At 39.3% G+C, this 19794-nt stretch overlaps 1 protein-coding gene and 1 long non-coding RNA gene across 11 annotated transcripts; one reads left to right on the top strand and one right to left on the bottom strand.

The window, feature by feature from the left end:
• Positions 1 to 4216, top strand: LOC112290140 (uncharacterized). Of its 10 annotated transcripts, XR_016506097.1 has the most exons (7): positions 1 to 254; positions 972 to 1439; positions 2445 to 2524; positions 2749 to 2799; positions 3066 to 3171; positions 3431 to 3456; positions 3668 to 4216. It is a non-coding gene; the product is annotated as an uncharacterized LOC112290140 (long non-coding RNA). The 10 variants fall into 10 exon arrangements; XR_016506099.1 differs by lacking the exons at positions 3066 to 3171; positions 3431 to 3456 and adding an exon at positions 424 to 647; XR_016506100.1 differs by lacking the exons at positions 3066 to 3171; positions 3431 to 3456 and adding an exon at positions 450 to 647.
• An 11512-nt stretch (positions 4217 to 15728) lies between these two features.
• Positions 15729 to 19390, bottom strand: LOC112290631 (WRKY transcription factor 72A). Its single transcript, XM_024537115.3, has 5 exons — positions 18448 to 19390; positions 18105 to 18269; positions 17448 to 17888; positions 17207 to 17320; positions 15729 to 17084 (listed from the first exon to the last, which is right to left on the bottom strand). Exons 1-5 carry the CDS (start codon positions 18961 to 18963, stop codon positions 16023 to 16025), a joined length of 2298 nt encoding a protein of 765 aa, XP_024392883.1. The 5' UTR covers positions 18964 to 19390; the 3' UTR covers positions 15729 to 16022.
• Positions 19391 to 19794: the final 404 nt, after the last annotated feature.

The raw sequence follows: 19794 nt of genomic DNA on the forward strand, positions 1-19794 counted from the left end.
GTCTCCAGTCTGCGAAGTGGGGGTTCACCGACACCGAGATCAGCGATGTGCTTCGACAGATTGGAACAAAAGATTATTGTCCTGCTTTTTCTGATTGTGCGATGACCCTCTTCAGTCGCATGCCGCTGTAGCGAGGTGCCCCAATTTGAGCTCCACCGGCTGCGATCGCCCTATCAATGCATTGCTTCAGCGGACGCACCAGGGACGAGTTCAGAATGCACGCCGCAGCGGAAGCCAATACGCGCGAAGCCCAGGTAATCCTTGATTGCCTTGCTCCTGTTTAAACGTATGATTTCAGTAGAAACGAACATCGAAAGTTCGTTGGTTAACTTGGTCATGCCCACCTTGTATTGCAGTAATGTGCCCACAAAATTCATGTGCGCGCGTCTGTGTAGTTGCTGAGGTTTTTTCTGCTTCGCTCAGGATCTTGAAATTAGCCCTAAATATAGGTGTGGCAATAGGACGGACAATGTGTTCGTCTCAGCATAATCGCAGTATGATGGAGGGGTAGGCGAGGCTCGAGAAGAGTCTGCGTTGAGCTGAATTATATATGCAGTGCCTGGACTCATCTGGAGACCATGTTTTGTGGGGCATAAGAGAAGTACATGTAGTATTGCATTGATCCGGTAGTGAGTGTTTTTCTGAAGGTAATTACCGCAACTTTGTAGCTCTTTGTTACTACTTCAAGGTAAATCATACGCTGAACCAGGTAATCTTTGCTGGTGATGGATGCAAAAGATTGCTGTGCTCACAAAAAAACTGAGCATAATGAGTGTTTTGGCTCTTACCTTTCTTTGTGTTCTTTATTAAAGCTTTATACGTAACTCCGCTCTTCTCAGGATGGGCCCCAGAAGCTGCATTATACCGTATTTGATGTGGGTGTCAGCGAAGTTCGAAGTCTTGTATTTCAAGAGAGTTGATTGAACACTCACAATTGTCCTCGGGTCCTGCTGATTCCTCACATCTTGCAGCTACGTATTACTCACAAGAGAAGGACAAATCACGGTCATGGTGGCTAAAAGCGGTGAACTCTATCACGCATCCAGAGCGTGAAATACCGAAGCACTGACAAGTTCGAGAACATCCTTGACGAGCTCATCATGGATATGAATACCCACATACCCAGACTCGTTACTGGAAGAAACCATTGTTATGCTTAAATTGAATTTTGTGCAAAACCTGCACCGAACGTAGATAATACCAGTTTATGCACCTGACGCTTTGGCCGCATGTAATCCTGTGATTAATTCTCCGAAGCATTGCTGTCTAAGGGCATCCCTAGCTTATCTATCTTTTGGATATATGACCCAGTGGCTCAATGGATGGAGCTTGAGTATCAATTTCTTCTGCCCACAAGTAAATACTTCGTGTGCATTCATGTGAGACCTAGAAGCTCACGGAAGAACCCATCCCCTTGCATCACTTGTGCTTCTCTTCACGTGAGTTATCAATCAATGGAGTTAAGTGAACAGTTGTGGAGCGTTGCCAATTGATCGTTGCGTGCTTGGTTTGTATCGCACTCAGTTGAGTTTAGCCGTGGGGTTGAGGAGGGAATTTAGGCATCGGCAGCGCTCAGTTTTCTGGTTTTCGTGATTCTGCTTGTGTGTGTCCCCTGCTTCAAGCATCATGGACGACAAATACTCCGCCTGCAAAGCTGTCGCTGCAAGTGCCGACGTCACTGCTGTCCAGAATTTTGGGTTCAGAGGTTTGATGGCAGCATTCGTATTTTGTGATAATTGTGGGGATTGCATTCCTCAGCTTTGACGTTGGTGACAGAGAGCTGAGGTTGCTAATCCTTTTGAATTTATTGGGATTGATATGTGGATATTGCATTCTTGAAGTCGATGTACGTGCTTATCCATGATCGTTGGATCTATGGGGATGGGGAAGGTTGTCCTTGTATCAGATCTTCGATAGGCTCTTAGTTGCAAACACAATGCAGACCAGGTTATGTTTAGATTTTACTTTTTTAGATGTTTAATGCAATGCTCCTCGATCATGGGCTCTACAGAGACTTCGTTGCGGAGGAAAAGGTGACTCTCTGCATAGTTGGGGAGTTTGTGCCTTTCCGTCGAGTATGAAGTTCTAATGCTTCGAGTACTGCCGAAGGGTTTGATAGCAGATTATTGTTTAGAGTGCGGAACGCTGAATATTCAGTGGAGAGGTCACATTTCAGCTTGATGTAGATAGTCAGTGCTGCTGATAGGGTTTGATGTATCTGCTCCGGATGGACGGTTCAATCTAGTTGCTGCAAACTTGCACTGGAGTTTTTCAGTCTCCTGAACATTACAGAAGAACAAATCAGTGAAATATTGCTATGGACTTTTATGTGGATGCTTATGTCATTATAACGCCGAACACCTTATAGCATGGCTGACATGTGTGAAATGCACTTCTCTCACTCTATACTCCTGGATGTAACTAGCTGAAATTATCTGTTGCAGGAAAGACCCAGAAATCATTTGGATTTTCGTCACCGGCTTAATTCGGAGGGCCAAGGTGAAGGGAAAGTGTTTGAATACAGGTACGTCTTCTCCCCATTCTTTCCTGGAAAAAATATCATCTATTTGACGCTGTCATTTTCCACGATCTGTTTCTTGAATTAGTAAAGCACTTGTGTGTAGGAAATGCGTGCATGGATGCTAGAGTGCATGAATTCGGGCAAAAATTTGGGCTATTTAAATCTGATTTTCATTAGGTAGGTAGGAAGGATGTACCACTGATTAGTATACTCTATTTCAATTGCAGTTCGGCATGCATCGGAGCTAGATTCTAGGCTATTGTGGAGTGTTATGGTCGGTAAGTTGCACGTGTTTAAATCAGCCTAACATCATGTAGGTTAATGTTGTGAATTTCTTTTAGGTAACAATTCATGATAGATTTTGGCTGCAGCAAGATCTAGAATAAAATTTTCGGACCTATAACTTTATTTTCTGATTCATAATGGTCCAAATTCTCTAGCCATGTGATGTGTCAATATGGCGTGTAGTAGCGAAGCGCTAATTTCTCCACTTTCTGAACTTCCATGGTCTTATATTTCCTTCATGTCATTTTCTTTGTGGCAGGCTATATGAGACCACTGAAGAGTAGGATAACCATTAAGACTTGAATATTTTTTTTAATTGTAGCATATCAAGTTAAAACCAATACGAGTAAATACATACCAATACGGTAATCTTTGTTGTCGCGTTGGCTGAACTAAATGAGCTGGTTTAAATGTTCTAGTTGTAATGCGCAGAGAGAGCGTATTGTTGAGACATATTTGGTGTTAGATTTCATCGTAGTCTTTCTCTGAATGAAGATCCGATGGTATTATTTTGTTTGATCTGTTCGTGGGAGTACGTTTAAAATTCATTGATAACAGTTGACTGGAAAAAAGTTGAGTCTGAGAGGGGCTGCTACTAATGAGGTTGAATGGGTGTGCGAGCAGCCCAACAAGAGTTGCAAAGAATTTTTGTGCGTCATCTGTTCCTCTTCATCGTGACTTAGCTTCTGTTTTTTCAAATATAATCACTTGACCTTTGTAGTTCGTCTTGTATTTCTCCACTCATCGTCCACTTGAATAATTTGTGTTCTCTCTGAAGTTTCCCTTCACCTTTATTGTAACGAATTCAACTCCTTTTGTCTCCACTTTTACTCATCTTATGAATTTTCTGTGTGGCAATAGTGAAGCAATATCGGCAGCTCATGACGAAGATTCTAAACTGAAGAAAACGAAAAGGTCGCAACAGTAGGTGCAGGTCGTCACGTCGGAAAGAAAGCAGAAAAAACCGCAAATGATGTATTAGCTGACGCAGAAGATGCTTTCAGCACAGGCAATGATGTTGAGATTTAAAAGACTTTATGTTGCATTTTTAAGTGGATCATTGGTGTTAGTTGAGTTCACAATATTAAGGACAATTCTAAAACAGGAATTTTTTGTCCTTAGTTTATTTTTGAGATACAAGGCGTTGTTGCCCAGGAACAGAGATTGTACAATGAACTAAGTTTGTTGATTGCACCTAATTACCTTAGATTAAAAGTATTCCACTGCATTCTAGCTTCTATGGAACACACATTAGAAGGTTGTGAAGTTATACGTTTGTGAAATAACCTTAGTGGATCAGGGCCAATCGAGCGAGACATTGACCGTATGGGTAGGAAATGGGACTATGCATCGGAGAGTGCATATAAAAATACTTGAAAAAGTATTTCAGGGTTCGTCCCTGTTACAGTTGTCGTTGTGGCTGCTAATGACGTGCTTTAATTTGGATGAAGACTCAATCAAGAAAACGTGTCGTAGATTTCTTTCATTTTAAATTTGTTAACCAAGCCAATGCTACTTAGCTGCGTTTACGTATCATCTCATGTTTGCGTTGCCATGTTTCTCATTGTGTACTTAAGTCCTTTTCTATTGCAGTAATCTTACAGACTATATAGTGTCTCTGCAGTAATTCCTTGATTTCCTTCACCTTAATTGGTGCAGGTGACGCACTGAAGATGTACCGAAGAAGTGATCACCACAGTACATTCTCAATACTAGCACATTCCTCTCTTTAATGGATTTAAGCGCTTGTTAGGAATTGTTGTATCATATAATTGTTATCGGGCATTATTCCAGCTCGATCTTTGAACTTCCCTTGTACCATCAAGTTGACTTAAATGGAGGGACATGGGTCCCCAAGGCCTTTTGTTGTCAAATTTCACTATATTACCATCATTTATGATTTGTTCCGATACTTGGGCGTGGTCCGCAGTAGTTCGGAAGCAATCGTTTATAAGCCACGAACTTGAGTAGAATCAGAATCGGCAACCTTGTTGAAAAGTATTTGAGCGTGAAGACCTGTCAATGGCATGTGGGGTTTCAGGCAAGACACATGTGTTGTATCCTGCATAGGAGACAAAGCTCATGCAGACACACAAAGACAGACAGAGGCTTGATGACAGATGTTACGTGTGATGGAGCATGCCGAAATTTATATATATATATATATATATATATCTGTTAGTGTGTGGGTATGTATGTATAGTATAGCCACAGGTTTCTTTATTTTATAGGAAGTTAGGTGTACATACTGCACCTATTTTAGTTTTATTCAACCTCTGCCCTTCTCCCAAAAAGAAGTAAAAAATATGTATATACAATTTAATGTTTATTTGAGTAATATTTATCTTCAGACAGTGGCCCATTTATTCTACGCTACAGTTGAACCATGGTGCCAGATATCTTGTTTACAAAAAGTCTCTTGTTTTGATCCTTCATCCATCAGTGAGCAGCCAGTGCTCCGTATTGAAAAAGTTGCCTAAATGCTCGTATTCTCACTTCGTCATCACGGAGAATTCAGAATCCACAAATAACTCAACATGAGTGAGAAATTCTCCTTTTTTTATTTTCTATTTCTTGATTACAATCCAACGCGGATTTTCATTACCTCAGACAGTTTCAAAATGAAAATCACTGCGGAATATTGAAACCAATAAGGATGTTCGTGCTTCTTATTCTTTTTTATGTAGGAATTAAACACAAAAAATAAGGCTGATAGAAAAGAAACAAGTAAAAAATTAATGTGTAAACCTTGAAATTTGCAGTTCTTAGACTATGTTATGACCTGTAAAGAAAGGATTGATATTAGGATCGTCAAGCCCCACAACCTTCCATGGTGTCTAGATATATATCATCTATCCCCGGCACATGCATTCTAGCTGGTTTATCGAACAGTGAGTCTAATCGTAAAACGATCGGATCGTCTCGGTCATGCAAATCCCCTCAAACCTTCGCAGTTTTACTTCTTGATGAAAGCTCTCTCTTATGATCACGAGGAAACTGAAGATGAGGATGTTTGATCTGGAATCTGAGCTGGCTCAAAAATTCAACTCATGTTGTCGGTCTCGACCACCGAGACAGTCCAATGCAGACATTCGTGTACGAAGTCTTCGATTTCCAAGCCAGCATCGACCGTCACTAAATGAATTCGCGGAGGGTAATCAGCATTCAGAGTGCTATCTTTAGACCACACTGCAGACAAATTCTCCTGATTCTCGAGCACCGCGTTAACAATCCATGCTTACTTAATTGAAGCCATTCGAAAGTCTTCGAAATGCGACGAATGTGAGGGAAGAAGAAACAAGCATCAGACTGATGCCTACTTGCATGCTGAAGAGGCGACCACGCTTCAAAAGCAATCGAATCATTCCAAAGAGACGGCAAAAAACGTCGAAGTCACAAATGTGCAACTCTGAGTTACAGTAGCCAGGACCTGTAGCGGGCGGTGTACGTAGCCCCCATGACGCGCGGTGTGGGCAGCGGCGACGCCCCTGTGCGCGGGGGCCAGAATCAACCATGTTGCATCACGAGGTCCACACGACGGGCACACGACAAGGCATGACAACATCATGGCCAGGGTTCGGCGACCCCAACCTTCAAAGGGACCCGGAGAAAGGTAGAAAAGAAAGTCCATGGTTGCAAGGCAGACATTTCGTGACGAGCACCAAGGCCTCGGCCTGCTCGTGGCCTGCGTCGAGAAAGTCGCGGGACAGTTTGACGCCCCCCCCATCGACACACACTAGAGACCCTTTTTTGTGTAGAAAAAACTCGCTCCCTTTTTCTCCAGTCCTCGCCACAAACACTCCGCTTTCTTGCGAGATCACCAACTTATTCCGGCATCCACTCATCCCTAGATTGTTGAAATTTGGGAGTCCAGATGCTGGCTGTGCCCTCAAATCCAGCCCTGCCGGACTGCAGCAGTATAAAAAAATCCCACCACTTTCCGATCTCTGCTCAGAAAAAGTTGTCACTAGCAACCAAGAGGAAACAAACAATCAATCAAACAAATACACACACTGTCGTTCACTGTACACCATCCTCACTGCAGCGCCATCTAGTCGACAGACTCATAAGCTCTCATTAATTGCCCAACTCTTTGTCCCCACCCACCCATGCGTGCGTTTGTTTGCGTCAGGTAGTCCAGACTGAAGCTTCTGGAGCCTCGAAATGGGGGTAATCGCGATCCAGACACCTAGAAATCGCTGCTTGTCTAGAAAATCACGCGAAGCTCAATTCGACTCGCATCCAACAGTGTGCGATTCCATTCCAGACTCTTGGTGGTCACCTTTCTCAGTTCTTCGAAGCAGTGCAGTGTCACTGATATAGTTCATTTTTGTTTGTGTTCAACACCACCTCATTGCGATCTTCAAACACGAACATATATTTTGATTGTATGATTTAGTACGTATATATATATACATATATATACATATATTTATGTCAAATCTCTTATATATTAAACTACAAATACATTAAACGATTGTGAGACTAGTGTGCATTCGTTTGTGTTCAATGTGTCATCACTTACTGTGATCTTAATACATTATTACATGGATTGATTGTATGATTAGTGTTCTCAGAAATGTATAACTTGGATATGTGTTAAACTCTTTCAGAATGTGGGTTTTCTCTTGTGTTGACTTGTGTCAGTTTATGTGATGTGAGTTTTACAAGCCTTTGTGGTGGTTTTCCTCTTGTCAAAGTCAGTGTGCATGTGAAAAGTTTTTGGATTAAAAGAATTTCTATTTATTTTGTTCTTCAATTGTGGCAAATACTCTTTGCTTCTGCAACTGAGTGACCAAGGTTTATTGCCAGTTTCAATAAATTAATACCATTTGTTATTTTTAGAATGTGCATTAGATTGGATGGAATTTCGTGTTTGAATGATTATGTTTTATTGTTTTTTAAAAATGAATGTATGTTTTAATGCTCTTTTGTAACATTGTATGTGTTTGTTTCTACCAAGATTTCATTTCATCATCAATGCTTGTGGTGTTGTTTTATTAAAAATTTGTTTTCATTTCAAGGATTTGATACCTTTTGAATCTCACTTCTATGACCAAACTTAAAAGTTAATTGTAAAAGAGAGATTACCAACTTTAAACATTGTATTTTTTTTCATGTTAAACTTTCTAATTCTCATATATTATAATACACCTATTATTATTAAGGTTTTCTTAGCATTCTAGAGATTTTATCTAAAAAAATTCAAAATAATATCTTTTTTGTTTTAAAAAAGAAAAAAAGAAAAAAGAAGTGAATTAAAATTTATACTACTGTTAGACAACACGGCTATATTTATAGTTAACTAAATAGATATTTTGATTATTATTTTTTTTTTTCATAAATCTACTAACAATGAAAAAATAATTGACTATTTAAAATTTTACTCATAATTTCAAAAAAAATTGATTGGAATTCAATATTTTATTATAAATAATTTCCAATAAAATTTTTAAAAGAAGATATTGGTATGGTAATTTGTCATTTTCAAAAATTATATTAGTTGTAATAATTTTTGTCTTAAATTTATAAATCTCCCTCTAAATTGAAATTTATACCATTTTGAAATATAATACTTTAGACCATTTTCCAAGACTAGCTACTGTCTTTAGTTTGTGCCATGACTTCTATATGCAAAAAACTTTGTCATATCAAGTTGTTCAATTTCTTTTTTAAATCTCTTTTCTATTAGTTATAAATTAATATTATTTATTAAAATATCAATGTCCTTTAAAAGCTTCTATAATTTTGATTTAAATTTCAACTGACCAAATCTGTAATCCCTTTAAAAAGGTATAACTCTTGACCAATTTACATACTTTTGAAAATATATTTAATTTATATAAAATAATCTAATACATTTCTAAAGAATAATTTAATGCTACAAATAAATAAAATGCATCAATTTTCTAACTTTTTGATGTGTGTGCCTCAATATTTTCTCATATTAGGAGATTCCTTGAAGTGGGTCCAAATCAAATTCACATTTTCTTTCTATTTGCTAATCTACTATGAAAGACATGATCTCTTAAGAAAGTGAAAGACCTGAATCTTTTTTCCTTACTAAGATTGCAATATATATATTAGAATCTCAAAAAAAAAAAAAAACTTCTTTTTATTATATGTTGTTTTTAGAAAAATATTACAATATAAATAATATACATAATTAATGATTCAAACTCAAAAAAAGGTAGAACTTTCTTGTCAAAAAATTCTAATTATTTCTAAGAATTGAAATAATAAAATTGTAGTTTCTGTGCTATTAATATTTTATTACAATAGAGAAATTAGTAACAATAAAAAGTAAAAACATTTATTTAACAATCACCTCAATTTAAATAAATTTTCATATTATCTTTTAAATATGTTATATTATAATTAAAATTGACCCATTTCAAAGGATTAAATATATCCAAGAATAAACATGTGTAAACTTATGTTACTTAGCAATATCTACTTTTTGGTGCCGTGAAGATACCAAGTTTTTACCCGTTTACATTATAATTCTTAATGGTCATTTATTTGTTCCAAAGTGTGAGTATATCACGACCACCTTATCATCATTTATATATTTTCAACTAAATTATTATGCAGTACTTATGTTAATTTACTTATGTGCTCACCCAAATGATGGATTTTTCTTTGGATTACAAACTATAACTCTTCTTTTACTTATGATATTGAAGAGGAAAAATTGGATGGAATATGAATAAAAACTTTAGAATAAGATTAAGAACATTAAAGAATCTATTCAATAAAATTACAATGAAATTAATGGAAATTTTAAAATATAATTGTATGTTACATAAGTTTATATTTCCAATTTTTTTATATACATATTCTTTAGAAAAAAATATTCTTTTTTCCAACATTTACTTTCTTTGTTACTAAACAAAAATGCCGTCTTTGCAAAAAAGAAGGATGGGGAATTTGATATTACATGATATTCATTTTCAATATTTTATCATATGGATAAGAAAAAAATATGCAAAATCTTTAGTATGAACTGTTTTTAGTTAATTATTTTTCACAATTTTTTGTTTTAGTCTACCTTGTAGGGTTTTGAACAAACTTTTTTGCAAAGAAGTTAATTGGTGAATACTTTCATAGAACTTTATTTTAGCACAACTATTATCAAATAATTATAAGTTGTTAATTCAAAACATAAATAAGAATAAAAAGTAGAATTCTTATTCTTACAACAATGACCAGATTTCTTAATATGTAAAATAAAATGTTGAAAATAAATTCTATCAAATAAAGTAATTATATATATATATATATATATATACACACACACACACACAATTTAAACTCCATTTGGAAGTATTGGTGTTTACAAAATAAAAATAAAATAATCATCACAGAGGATTGGTTGATTTTAATTACTTATCATGGAGTAAGATTCAAAAAATAATGAAATTTCACATATATCAGTTCATAATATATCATGCTAACCAATTTATTCAAAAACAGCCTATTAAATGAATAAAACCATCTAATTTTAACATAAATTAACATAACAATAAAATAATAATCAAAATACACATTAAAAGTTAAATTATCTCCTCAACTCTTGAGCACCTGTTGACATCAATCCACTGTTAAAACCCCCATTTCATAGAACCAAGAGACATTTTGACACTGAACAACTATACAAGAGTCCAATCAATCTCATTTGAAAATTAACCTAATTCCTACTTTCATTAAAATACAAGTAAATATTACCTCATTTTACTATTAAATTCTTAGTACCAAATATAAAAAATTATTTGTACATCTATTATTATATAAGACAACTTGGGTATAACACACAACTGACAAAGAAATCTTTTGATTGACTGCGAAGAAGTGAACTCAAGGAATGTGGAGAATATGAAAACAAAAGAACATAGAAACAAGGAAACATGGGATCATGTAAACATGAGATCAAGAGAACATAGAAACGTAGAAAAATGGGAACAAGAGAATATAAAACATGGGAACAAGGGAACATGGAAATTAAGGAATATGGAAAACATGGAAAACATGAGAACATGGGAACAAGGAAACAAGGGAATATGGGAATCAAGGAATAAGGGAGCATATATGAATGAAAACGTGGATGGATGTGCCAGATGTTGCAATGTCTGACAACACAATTTTCTACTAGTATATAAATACATACGAGTCTATTGATATATAAATGAATTTAAAAATGTTTATATATTAATATTAATATTTATGCACATACATATACACGCAAATACACCCATGTAGAGACCCATGTCCTTTTATTAATCCGCTCATTCACATGCACATTCATCCCAAAATACATCATCCACCTACTCATTGCTCACCACTTCACCCATCCATTCATCCATCCATACATTCATTCATATGCACATCCACTCACATACACATCCATCCAACTGGCCTATCGCTCACCACCCACCCATCAGTTCATCCCACATTTAATACATCCATTTTGTACTTAATCCATCCATCCATCCATCCATCCATCCATCCACCCACCCATCCATTCCCTGGTTCATCGAACATCCTGCGTGAGTGCGTCGCTGTGTGCTGCCCTTTCCCGCATCGGCGCTGACGCCGAGATCCACTGAATTATGCTCACGATTGAATCCCACCGAGAGAGATCTCACCCTCTCTCGCTGCCCCTACGGCGGCGGTAGCTTTGTCTCGATCGACGCAGGATTCGATCAGTGATCGGCTTAAAAAGCACCAGGTGAAGATGCCGTGGTTCTCGTGCTGCCGCATGACGGTCTCACACTCCCCTTTTCGACGATGGAACAAGCTCTCTGTCTGTCTAGAAGTGCGAAAGATAGATACATAGATACATAGATAGATTGGAGGAAAATGCCGTGATCGATAAACAACAACAAAAACACACAGTGTGATTTCGTCGGTGACGTGTTATGGCCGCAGGTTGAACGTGACCTGCAACGGCTGAGAAGTTGCCCAACTGTACCATGTCAACTCCAATATCGCTCTCTTTATGCTTTGTTTAGTACTCTGGCTTTGGGTGCCGGTGGTTTACCTTCCCCACTGAGCACAGCCCGAGAACGTGAACGCTTTTCACCCCCATCGAACGATTCACAGTGTTCGATTCTTTGGAATTGGTACATGCCCTTCCAATGGGGTAGATTGAGTGTTTGTAAGAGGTGGTGTTCATGTGATCGGTTTTTGCAGTCGCGAAACCGGATATGTCGTTGAGATCTGGAACCGTTGATTGTTGCCTTGAAAATTCCCTGCTCAACGTTATCCTGAGTGATCCGGTAGGAGCAATCAACTCCACTCGTCGGACTTGACGCAGTGTCTGCGAGGATACACAAAACGGTCTTGCTCGCTGGAGTGTGAACGTCATGGACGTGAATGAAATCCGCGTGTGAGAGCATGTCGGTTGGTCTCTGCGTGACGCGTCGCCCTCCCGAGAGATTAAGTCCATCGTTGCGATCTTGGTAGAGATGAGGGTCTACTTAGGACACTCAATTTCGGGCTTTTGTGCATGTTAGCCAGAGGTTAAAGCGATTTCTAATTCGCCGACAGGCTCTGGATGCGGAAATAAAGTGGGTGGGACTGCTGCCATGATGAGCTTGGGAAAAGTGCTAGAATGCTGGACAAGTTGGAATCTGGATTTCACAGCTGTTGTGCAGAACCACTGAACCTGCTCACCCGTTCTGGTCAGATGTTAATCAAGGACTCAAGACATTGCTCGCAACGCGCCAGAACCAAGAGCTTCATTTCACTCATCTGTCAGTTCCATCCTCATCCAAGCAAGAGAAAACGCACTCCTAGCTCCCTCTCCCCCATCCTCACTCAAAGCTTTTCGAAGCTTGACTTTTGCTCCATCCCCCTGGTAGAACCCCGGTGACGATGAATCAACAAACCTGACAAAGCCTCTGCCCGGAGAATCTGTTCACAGACCATTGAAAACAGACTCCCAATCGGAGGGTGCTCTCCAGTCAACAACACTGTCCACTGTGTTTGAGGAAGGTCAATCCCAGTACCTTGAAGAGGAAAGTCATGAAATATTGTTATTGCCCTTAGTGGCAGAGAGCTGCAGGTGGTGGCCACGACGGCTGAAGATGCAAATTGTGCTGTGATGGAGAGGCCAAAGCGGCGAAGATGACGTCCATCTCCGACGCCACTGATTGCGCAACTAGCTTCAAGTACTACTATTACAGCACCGTAGTACTACTGTGGTGGTCGTATTCGTCTACCACTAGTACTGGTAGCTACTACAATCAGTATTATAGTATTATTAATCCTTGTATTTTTAGTACGAGTTGCAGTATCACTTGCACAACCAGGGGAGGGCAGGACAGGACATCCCTGCCCATGTTACGCAGGGAATGCCTCTGGAAAAGAGGCAACAACAGAAACAGGCATGTGTTGGTTTGTTTATAATATGTTTTTTGCAAGAATGCTTTGATGGTCTGTGATTGTATATGTTTGTGTATGAATTGTCCAAGGAGGTGAAGAAAATGAAACAATCTCATGTTGGAAACAATTTTCAACATGTATTGAGTATTGTTTGTGCATGTTTTTGGATGTCAATGGACAGTTGTACTGTTTTTTTTAATTTTTAATTTTATACATTATCAGTTTTAGCACAATATATCTTATTTTAAACCAATTGAATGTTCTAATAAGACTTCTTCATTAAACTTGTCAGTAAAACATGTTTCTGTAGATGTTGAAAAAATCCTACACCGCAATATACATACACTAGTGTACATATTTGATTGCACTGTAGTGTAATTTTTACTAAATTATTTCTGCAGAGACTAAATATATAATTTATGAAAGTTATATTTAAGAAGGAAAAGTGAAGTAATTTAAAAGGGATTTTAATTTTACAAGTTGTCATTAATAAATGAAGTTTTCATTAATGATGTTTTTAACAATTAGAGTTTACATACGTCCAATATTACAACTTATCTCATGAAAAAAAATGTTAAATCTATTAGCATAAAGCTATTAATGTACCAATTAATGTATAAATACAAATAATAAATGTCGAAGTGAATGTAATTTTCTAAGATATGAAATTTAAAATATTCATTATTGATTAGCATTAGTGTGAAATAAATTTATAATATTTTTTATATAGAATTCGAATAACCACTTTAATATTTGAACCTTCAATGTCCCAAGGAACAAAACAAAATAGAAATGCATCAAATATAATTTTGCCTGAAGCTCCCAATAAAAACAAATGTGAAATGTGATTCTCGTTTTACATTTTAATTTTTTAGTGATGTCTTTGAAAGTTGTTCCAATAATAAATAATGATTTTGAAATTTGAAATCAATGGATGATTATACATATATATATATATATATATATATATATATAGAGAGAGAGAGAGAGAGAGAGAGATTGCATAAAATTTAAAGAATTTTCTTTAATTAATCAATTCAAAAGATTTTTTTATTTTTTTGGTCTTCAGTGATTTTATTCCATTTATTCATTATTTATCTGTTAAATATTAGATAGGAATTTTTTATTCTTAAAAAGCAATTTCCAGTATCTTTTTGAAATTTTGAAAAAGGACCCCTAATAAACAAATACTCTATAAACAGTTGAAATTTTTTTTATATCTCAGTAAATAATATGAACAACTAAATATTGAATCTATATATAAATATATATATACATATGTATATATATATATATATATATATATATATATTTTTATGTATGCACATATGATTGCAGTTTTTTCTATTTTCACAGTTTCATTATCTTTTACATACAACTTTCATCATTTACAGCAAGCACTGAATTGCACCAATGATAAAATAAAATAAAAGAAAAAAACTCAATGAACACTTCAGAGAGTCACAAAAAGAATCTAAGCGCAATTTTTTTATTGTATATTAAATTGATTTTGATATTGAACGGAATTTTTTAAGTAATAGTCCAAGTCTTTCAGTTTTATAAAACAGGCTTAAAATCCACGATTCTGCAAGATGTCGCCACATTCCCACGTATCCATCCATCTTTGATCCATATATCTACACCTCTATTGGTCTGTCCGTGAAACATGCTTGTTTATATCTATTTATAGTAATATCATTTTAATCTGGGTCCCAGTAAATTGACAAACTAATTGCATCAGCGGCGGTACTGTACAGAAACGCAAAGACAACAGACCACTTGTGGGTTGGCAATAAACATGTGTAAACAAACAGACCATTCTTTTAGCAGCATCGAGTTGAAAAATAAACCCAAGTTGTTGTGCTTTTTTATTTTTATATATAAAAAAATTCTATTATCAACTAGCACCTTGCCATTCCGGTCTGTTACTTCGTCGAAATGTGTATACAGAACTCCTTCCTACTTTTGAGCCGTAGACGTTTGCCCCTTCTGATTTTACATTAACTTTTTTCATTGGTAAGTTGATATTCCCAAGAGAAAGGGTCGTCACCAGGTTTGCTCAATCCTCCAGACTTTGCTAAAACCTCGCAAGTCTGCAAAAGCAGCTGCTAAATTCGAAGTCCCAAAGGTTTGCGCTCCTTTTGAGCTTTTTGAAACTTCCGGCGTCAGATTCTGAAGCCAGCTATGCCGACCCCCCCCCCCCCCCCCCTCTTTGCGGGGCATAAATGTATACACTCTTTGATTCAAGAGCTGGAGATGAGACTAGAATAAAATCCACTTCGGGCAACACCATCTGAAGTCCCAAGAACAAAGCCCAGCATAGTGATATGTGCCAAAGCATGTAAGATGCCCATGCTTCACCTTGTTTCCTTGTTTTTCCGAACTGCAGATCTTCTCATAATTTGAAGTCACATTTGAAACTGTATAGCAAATGTAACTCTCGAATCATGGATTAGCCACCCGTAATTAACAAATAAAACTGCAGAGGATTGTCTGTGTTGTATATACTCAAGAAACCTATGTAACAACTTTGCAATTCTAAAAACGGAACGATGTTCAATGCAATTGTGGCGATACAAATGAAACCTTAAATTCGTGCATAGCACGCTGGACCCAGAGCCTTGTCTGAGAAAGAACACTGGAAAGTTAAATTCAGCTCTTTAACAATATACACAAGCTTTACCCTAGTCCAACTGCAGGCCTCGAAATCTCTGCCACCCGACTGGGCTGTCGAAGAGCCGTGAAACTAATGAAACCCTCAGTTGAACAAATCGCTTCCCGAAACGTTTAGAGTTAAAATTAGAATGATTAGCCGCGGCGACTATCATGGTCATTGTCGCTCTGATATGGCCATAGACCCGTGCGAAGCTGATGGCTTCACGCACTTTGTTGCAGCCGGCTGGTCCTTGTTGCTCACGGACATCAATGCAGAGGACAACATACTGGAGAGGGTAGCCTCTTCAGGAACAGCTCTCGAGGGTGATATCCGTCCACCGTCGGGCTTCTTCGATCTGCTAGCAGCAACTGCGGTGAAAGCGGACGATGGAAATGACATTCTCTGCTGGTTTCCCTCCCTCGACTGGTTCGCTGCAATCTGAGTCAACTTACTGTGTACATCGTGACTACTTTGCGATGATATGATGGACGTAATTGCAGCTGCCAGAGCGTAAGTGAAATTGGGATCGGATGTAATTGCAGCTGTCGCTGCCGTCACCGACTCTGCCAAAAACTGTGGTACACCGGCTGAGAGTAGCGAGTTGGCGTGCGTGGGTGTAGATGCTTGCGGTTGGTGATCCCCGTATATTCTACTGGTGCGAGGATGATGTTGGTGTTGCATGGCCTGATGATCCCCTGACGTGCCAGCTGGGGAAAAAGCGCTCCCCGAACTCGACAAGGGTGCACAGTTTGTGACGACAGGTGCATACGACATTACGTTGTTGAGGAACATGGGGCTAGCTCTTATGACAGGCTGTTGCGGTGGCATCATCACTTGCTGGCCACCACTTTGTCCGACTGTTACCCCACTCGTGGTAGCTGCACCCTGAAAGTTCTGATTGTAATTCGCAAGTGGGACGCCGGAGCCTTTGTTTAGCCTAGGACTCAGATGCGCAGTGGAATCATTCGTCAGATCTAACGTGATAGTTTGATATGGGGCAGAGGCGGAGATCATGGGCACAGCAGTGGAATTCTGCCCTTGGGAACCTGCTAGCTGAAGGAAAGGTGGTGCAGTCGTCATGCGGTTCATGTCACTGGAAGTGGAACCTGAGACAAGCATGCACGCTGCTGCGGAGGTTGTGGATGCCATCGCTGCAGCAGCCGGTGCCAGTGGGTGGTTGTGGGTGCCTTCGTAGGTTGTGATCAAAATCGAAACATCGTCGGCACATCTTTGTACCTGCAAAACACGTCGGAGGGCCATAAATCACATGACCATTTACACTTCAAATAGAACACAGAGAACATCAATAAAAGTTCACATCTAAATAATCCTTATCGAGTTAAATATTGAGTTCCTACCTGTTTCCGAACTGGGCACCCAGGCGCAACAGTGCAACGGTAGTATGCACGAGGACAGGGATTCCCTTTAGCCATCTTCTGACCGTACTTCCGCCACTGGCATCCGTCGTTCATCTGAAAAAACGATTCATGGTGTTACTTCATAGAACCGAACAAACGCTGGCAAGCGTCAACACGCAAGTAGGCGCCGAACTCTGCACATGTTGCAGGTAAGGATCCCACAAACAAAATGAGAACGTACCGTTGGAGCATCGGAACGAGCTCGGACAGATACTCGGGCTTTCCTAATGTTGGGATCGGCTTCCACTTGAGTGATAGGCACACCACTCGGAACGTCAGTGTGCGTGATCTTCTGAACTTTGTTGAGTCGCCAACTAGTCTGATCTTCTGCTCCCTCCTGCATACGATCCGCTTCCTGTGATGGTGAGGCAGCATGCGACGGTCTGGAAGGAGAGCTTTTGAGGGAGGACATTTCGCTACCGGAAGGAGAAGCAGTGCCGACATTCATATCTTCTGATTTCTGAGATTCATTATACAGAATGCGTGCTCTACCCAGCTTCTTTAAATTTTGTTCACGAGGCGGAGACTTGGGGGAGCTTGCTGTGTGGAGTTTTGAATTCTTCTCTGTGTAGCCCCGTTGGAGATTCTCATGAGTGGCTGGCGATGCAGCAGCAGTCTCCGACTGTAACAAACGCAAAACTACTACTTTTTAGAGTGTACTTTCGTGCAAGCGGGGAGGTCTAACTGCCATCAACTAGAACTAAGTGAAAGTCAGCGGACCAAATTTTGAGCTTGCAAAGACTAAATATTTAGCGAGGTCTCAGTATACACCATAGTAAGCAGAAACGAATCGAACTGAATTCAGATAAGTAGAGGCGAAAGAGGGATGTGTTGACACCTGTGTCACTAGACTATGAGTTGGATCGCCCAAAGTATCGCGTTGAGCAGAAGCCGCGATATGCATCCGAAGTTTGTGACACTCCAAAGTGAGGTGAGTTAGCATGGAATGGAAGTATTCATTTTCTTCAGCAAGGCGTTTGATCTCCAGGCGTGCTTCCCTTAACTGCATTTTAAAAACACGGTGAGTTACAGAAAATGGATCATTTGATATAAAAAAACTCGTTCGAAGAGGCTTTTTCGCTAAACTGCTTATGAAGCTGGATGCTGCGTTGTTGGAGAACCGAAACCATTTAGAACTCGGTGACCTTCATTATCTCAGATAATATGAATAGATCCGTTACCTCGCTCTGGAGTTGTATGGGTTCAGAAGCGGGCAGCCCAGCAGGCGACGTCGGAGGAGTATCATCTTCCACTGTTGAGCGGTCACTAGCACTAGTGCCCCGGTGCGTAAGACTGTGGCTGAGCAATTCATCTCTGCTTCCATAGACACTGCCACACCCTTCAACCTCGCATTTAAACGTGCACCCACTATGATGGTATTGTTGAGAGCCAAGTTGTAACCTTGGCTGGGGACTGCTGACTTCTTCATCTTTTACGCTAGGCATGTAGTGATCTGACATCGTGTGATCGTGTTCCTCGGGTTCACTACTTTCCATTTCCTCGTCGTCATCTACACTGTCTTCGTCAAGCTTTACTGACAAATCTATCTTCCTAACCATATCAACTCGCCCACTGCTTATCTTCCGCTGGGTCTCCCCTGATATCGCAGCCCTCACCATGTTGTCAAATCTACCCACGGCTTCCTTATCATCACTCTCAGAATTTGGCGCACCCATGCTCCAGTTCAAGGAGCACATGATCAGTTCGCTGTCTACAACTCCTGCCCGACTCAATTTTTTTCTGTCCAAACATAAGCAATTGCTGAAGCAAAGTTAACAAGGTAAGATCCTCAACGGTGTATCCTCAAATCCCGCTCTCAACCGTCCCAAGTTCCACATCATTCCGACCATCGCGGTCAGAGAATTCACGAGTCCCCACTCCAATTCCTCCAACTCGCTGTGTCTGTGCTTCTGTATTCTCTCGTATGATTTTCTGGCACTAACAGGTCCTTTCTCAAACACTATTCCAGACCTCACAAATCTCGCTGGAAAATCATCATCAACAATAACGTAAATCCACAATCGCCTACTCGGATGTCAATTCGTTCCTTTGTGCACCTTAGAGACAAGACCAGGTATGGTTCAAGGCTACTTTCGAAGATGAAACAGATTTCGAAGTGATAGTTCCAGAGAAATAGACCTGGCAATTCAGAGCAGGCAAATATAAGGAGGACCACTCCACTACCACCACCACGAAGCTGTCGCGACCGCTGCGATCAACATAGAGTCTTCATCTAGGTGCAACGTGGATCCACAGCCCCTGTTTAATAGGTCGATGGTCCCAAAATGACGCTTCCACTGTTGTCGATACGTCCTTTAAAGAATTGCTAGAAAGCCAGGGGTGGGTCACACACGTGTAAGTAAGACTATGCGTATCGATCGCTGATGAATCGAAAGCTAGTGAGATCAGATCCTATTCCGAAGCCTCAGCTCTCTGGACGCCACCTCTGACGCCCAGGTTTCAGGCGGACAGTAATGGGGTTGCAGGCTACTTTTGTTTCATTAAAGTCGATGCTGGGGTGTGGACTC

The sequence above is a fragment of the Physcomitrium patens genome, chromosome 13 (genome assembly GCF_059467195.1).
Source record: "Physcomitrium patens ecotype Gransden chromosome 13, ASM5946719v1, whole genome shotgun sequence".
NCBI lineage: Eukaryota > Viridiplantae > Streptophyta > Bryopsida > Funariales > Funariaceae > Physcomitrium > Physcomitrium patens.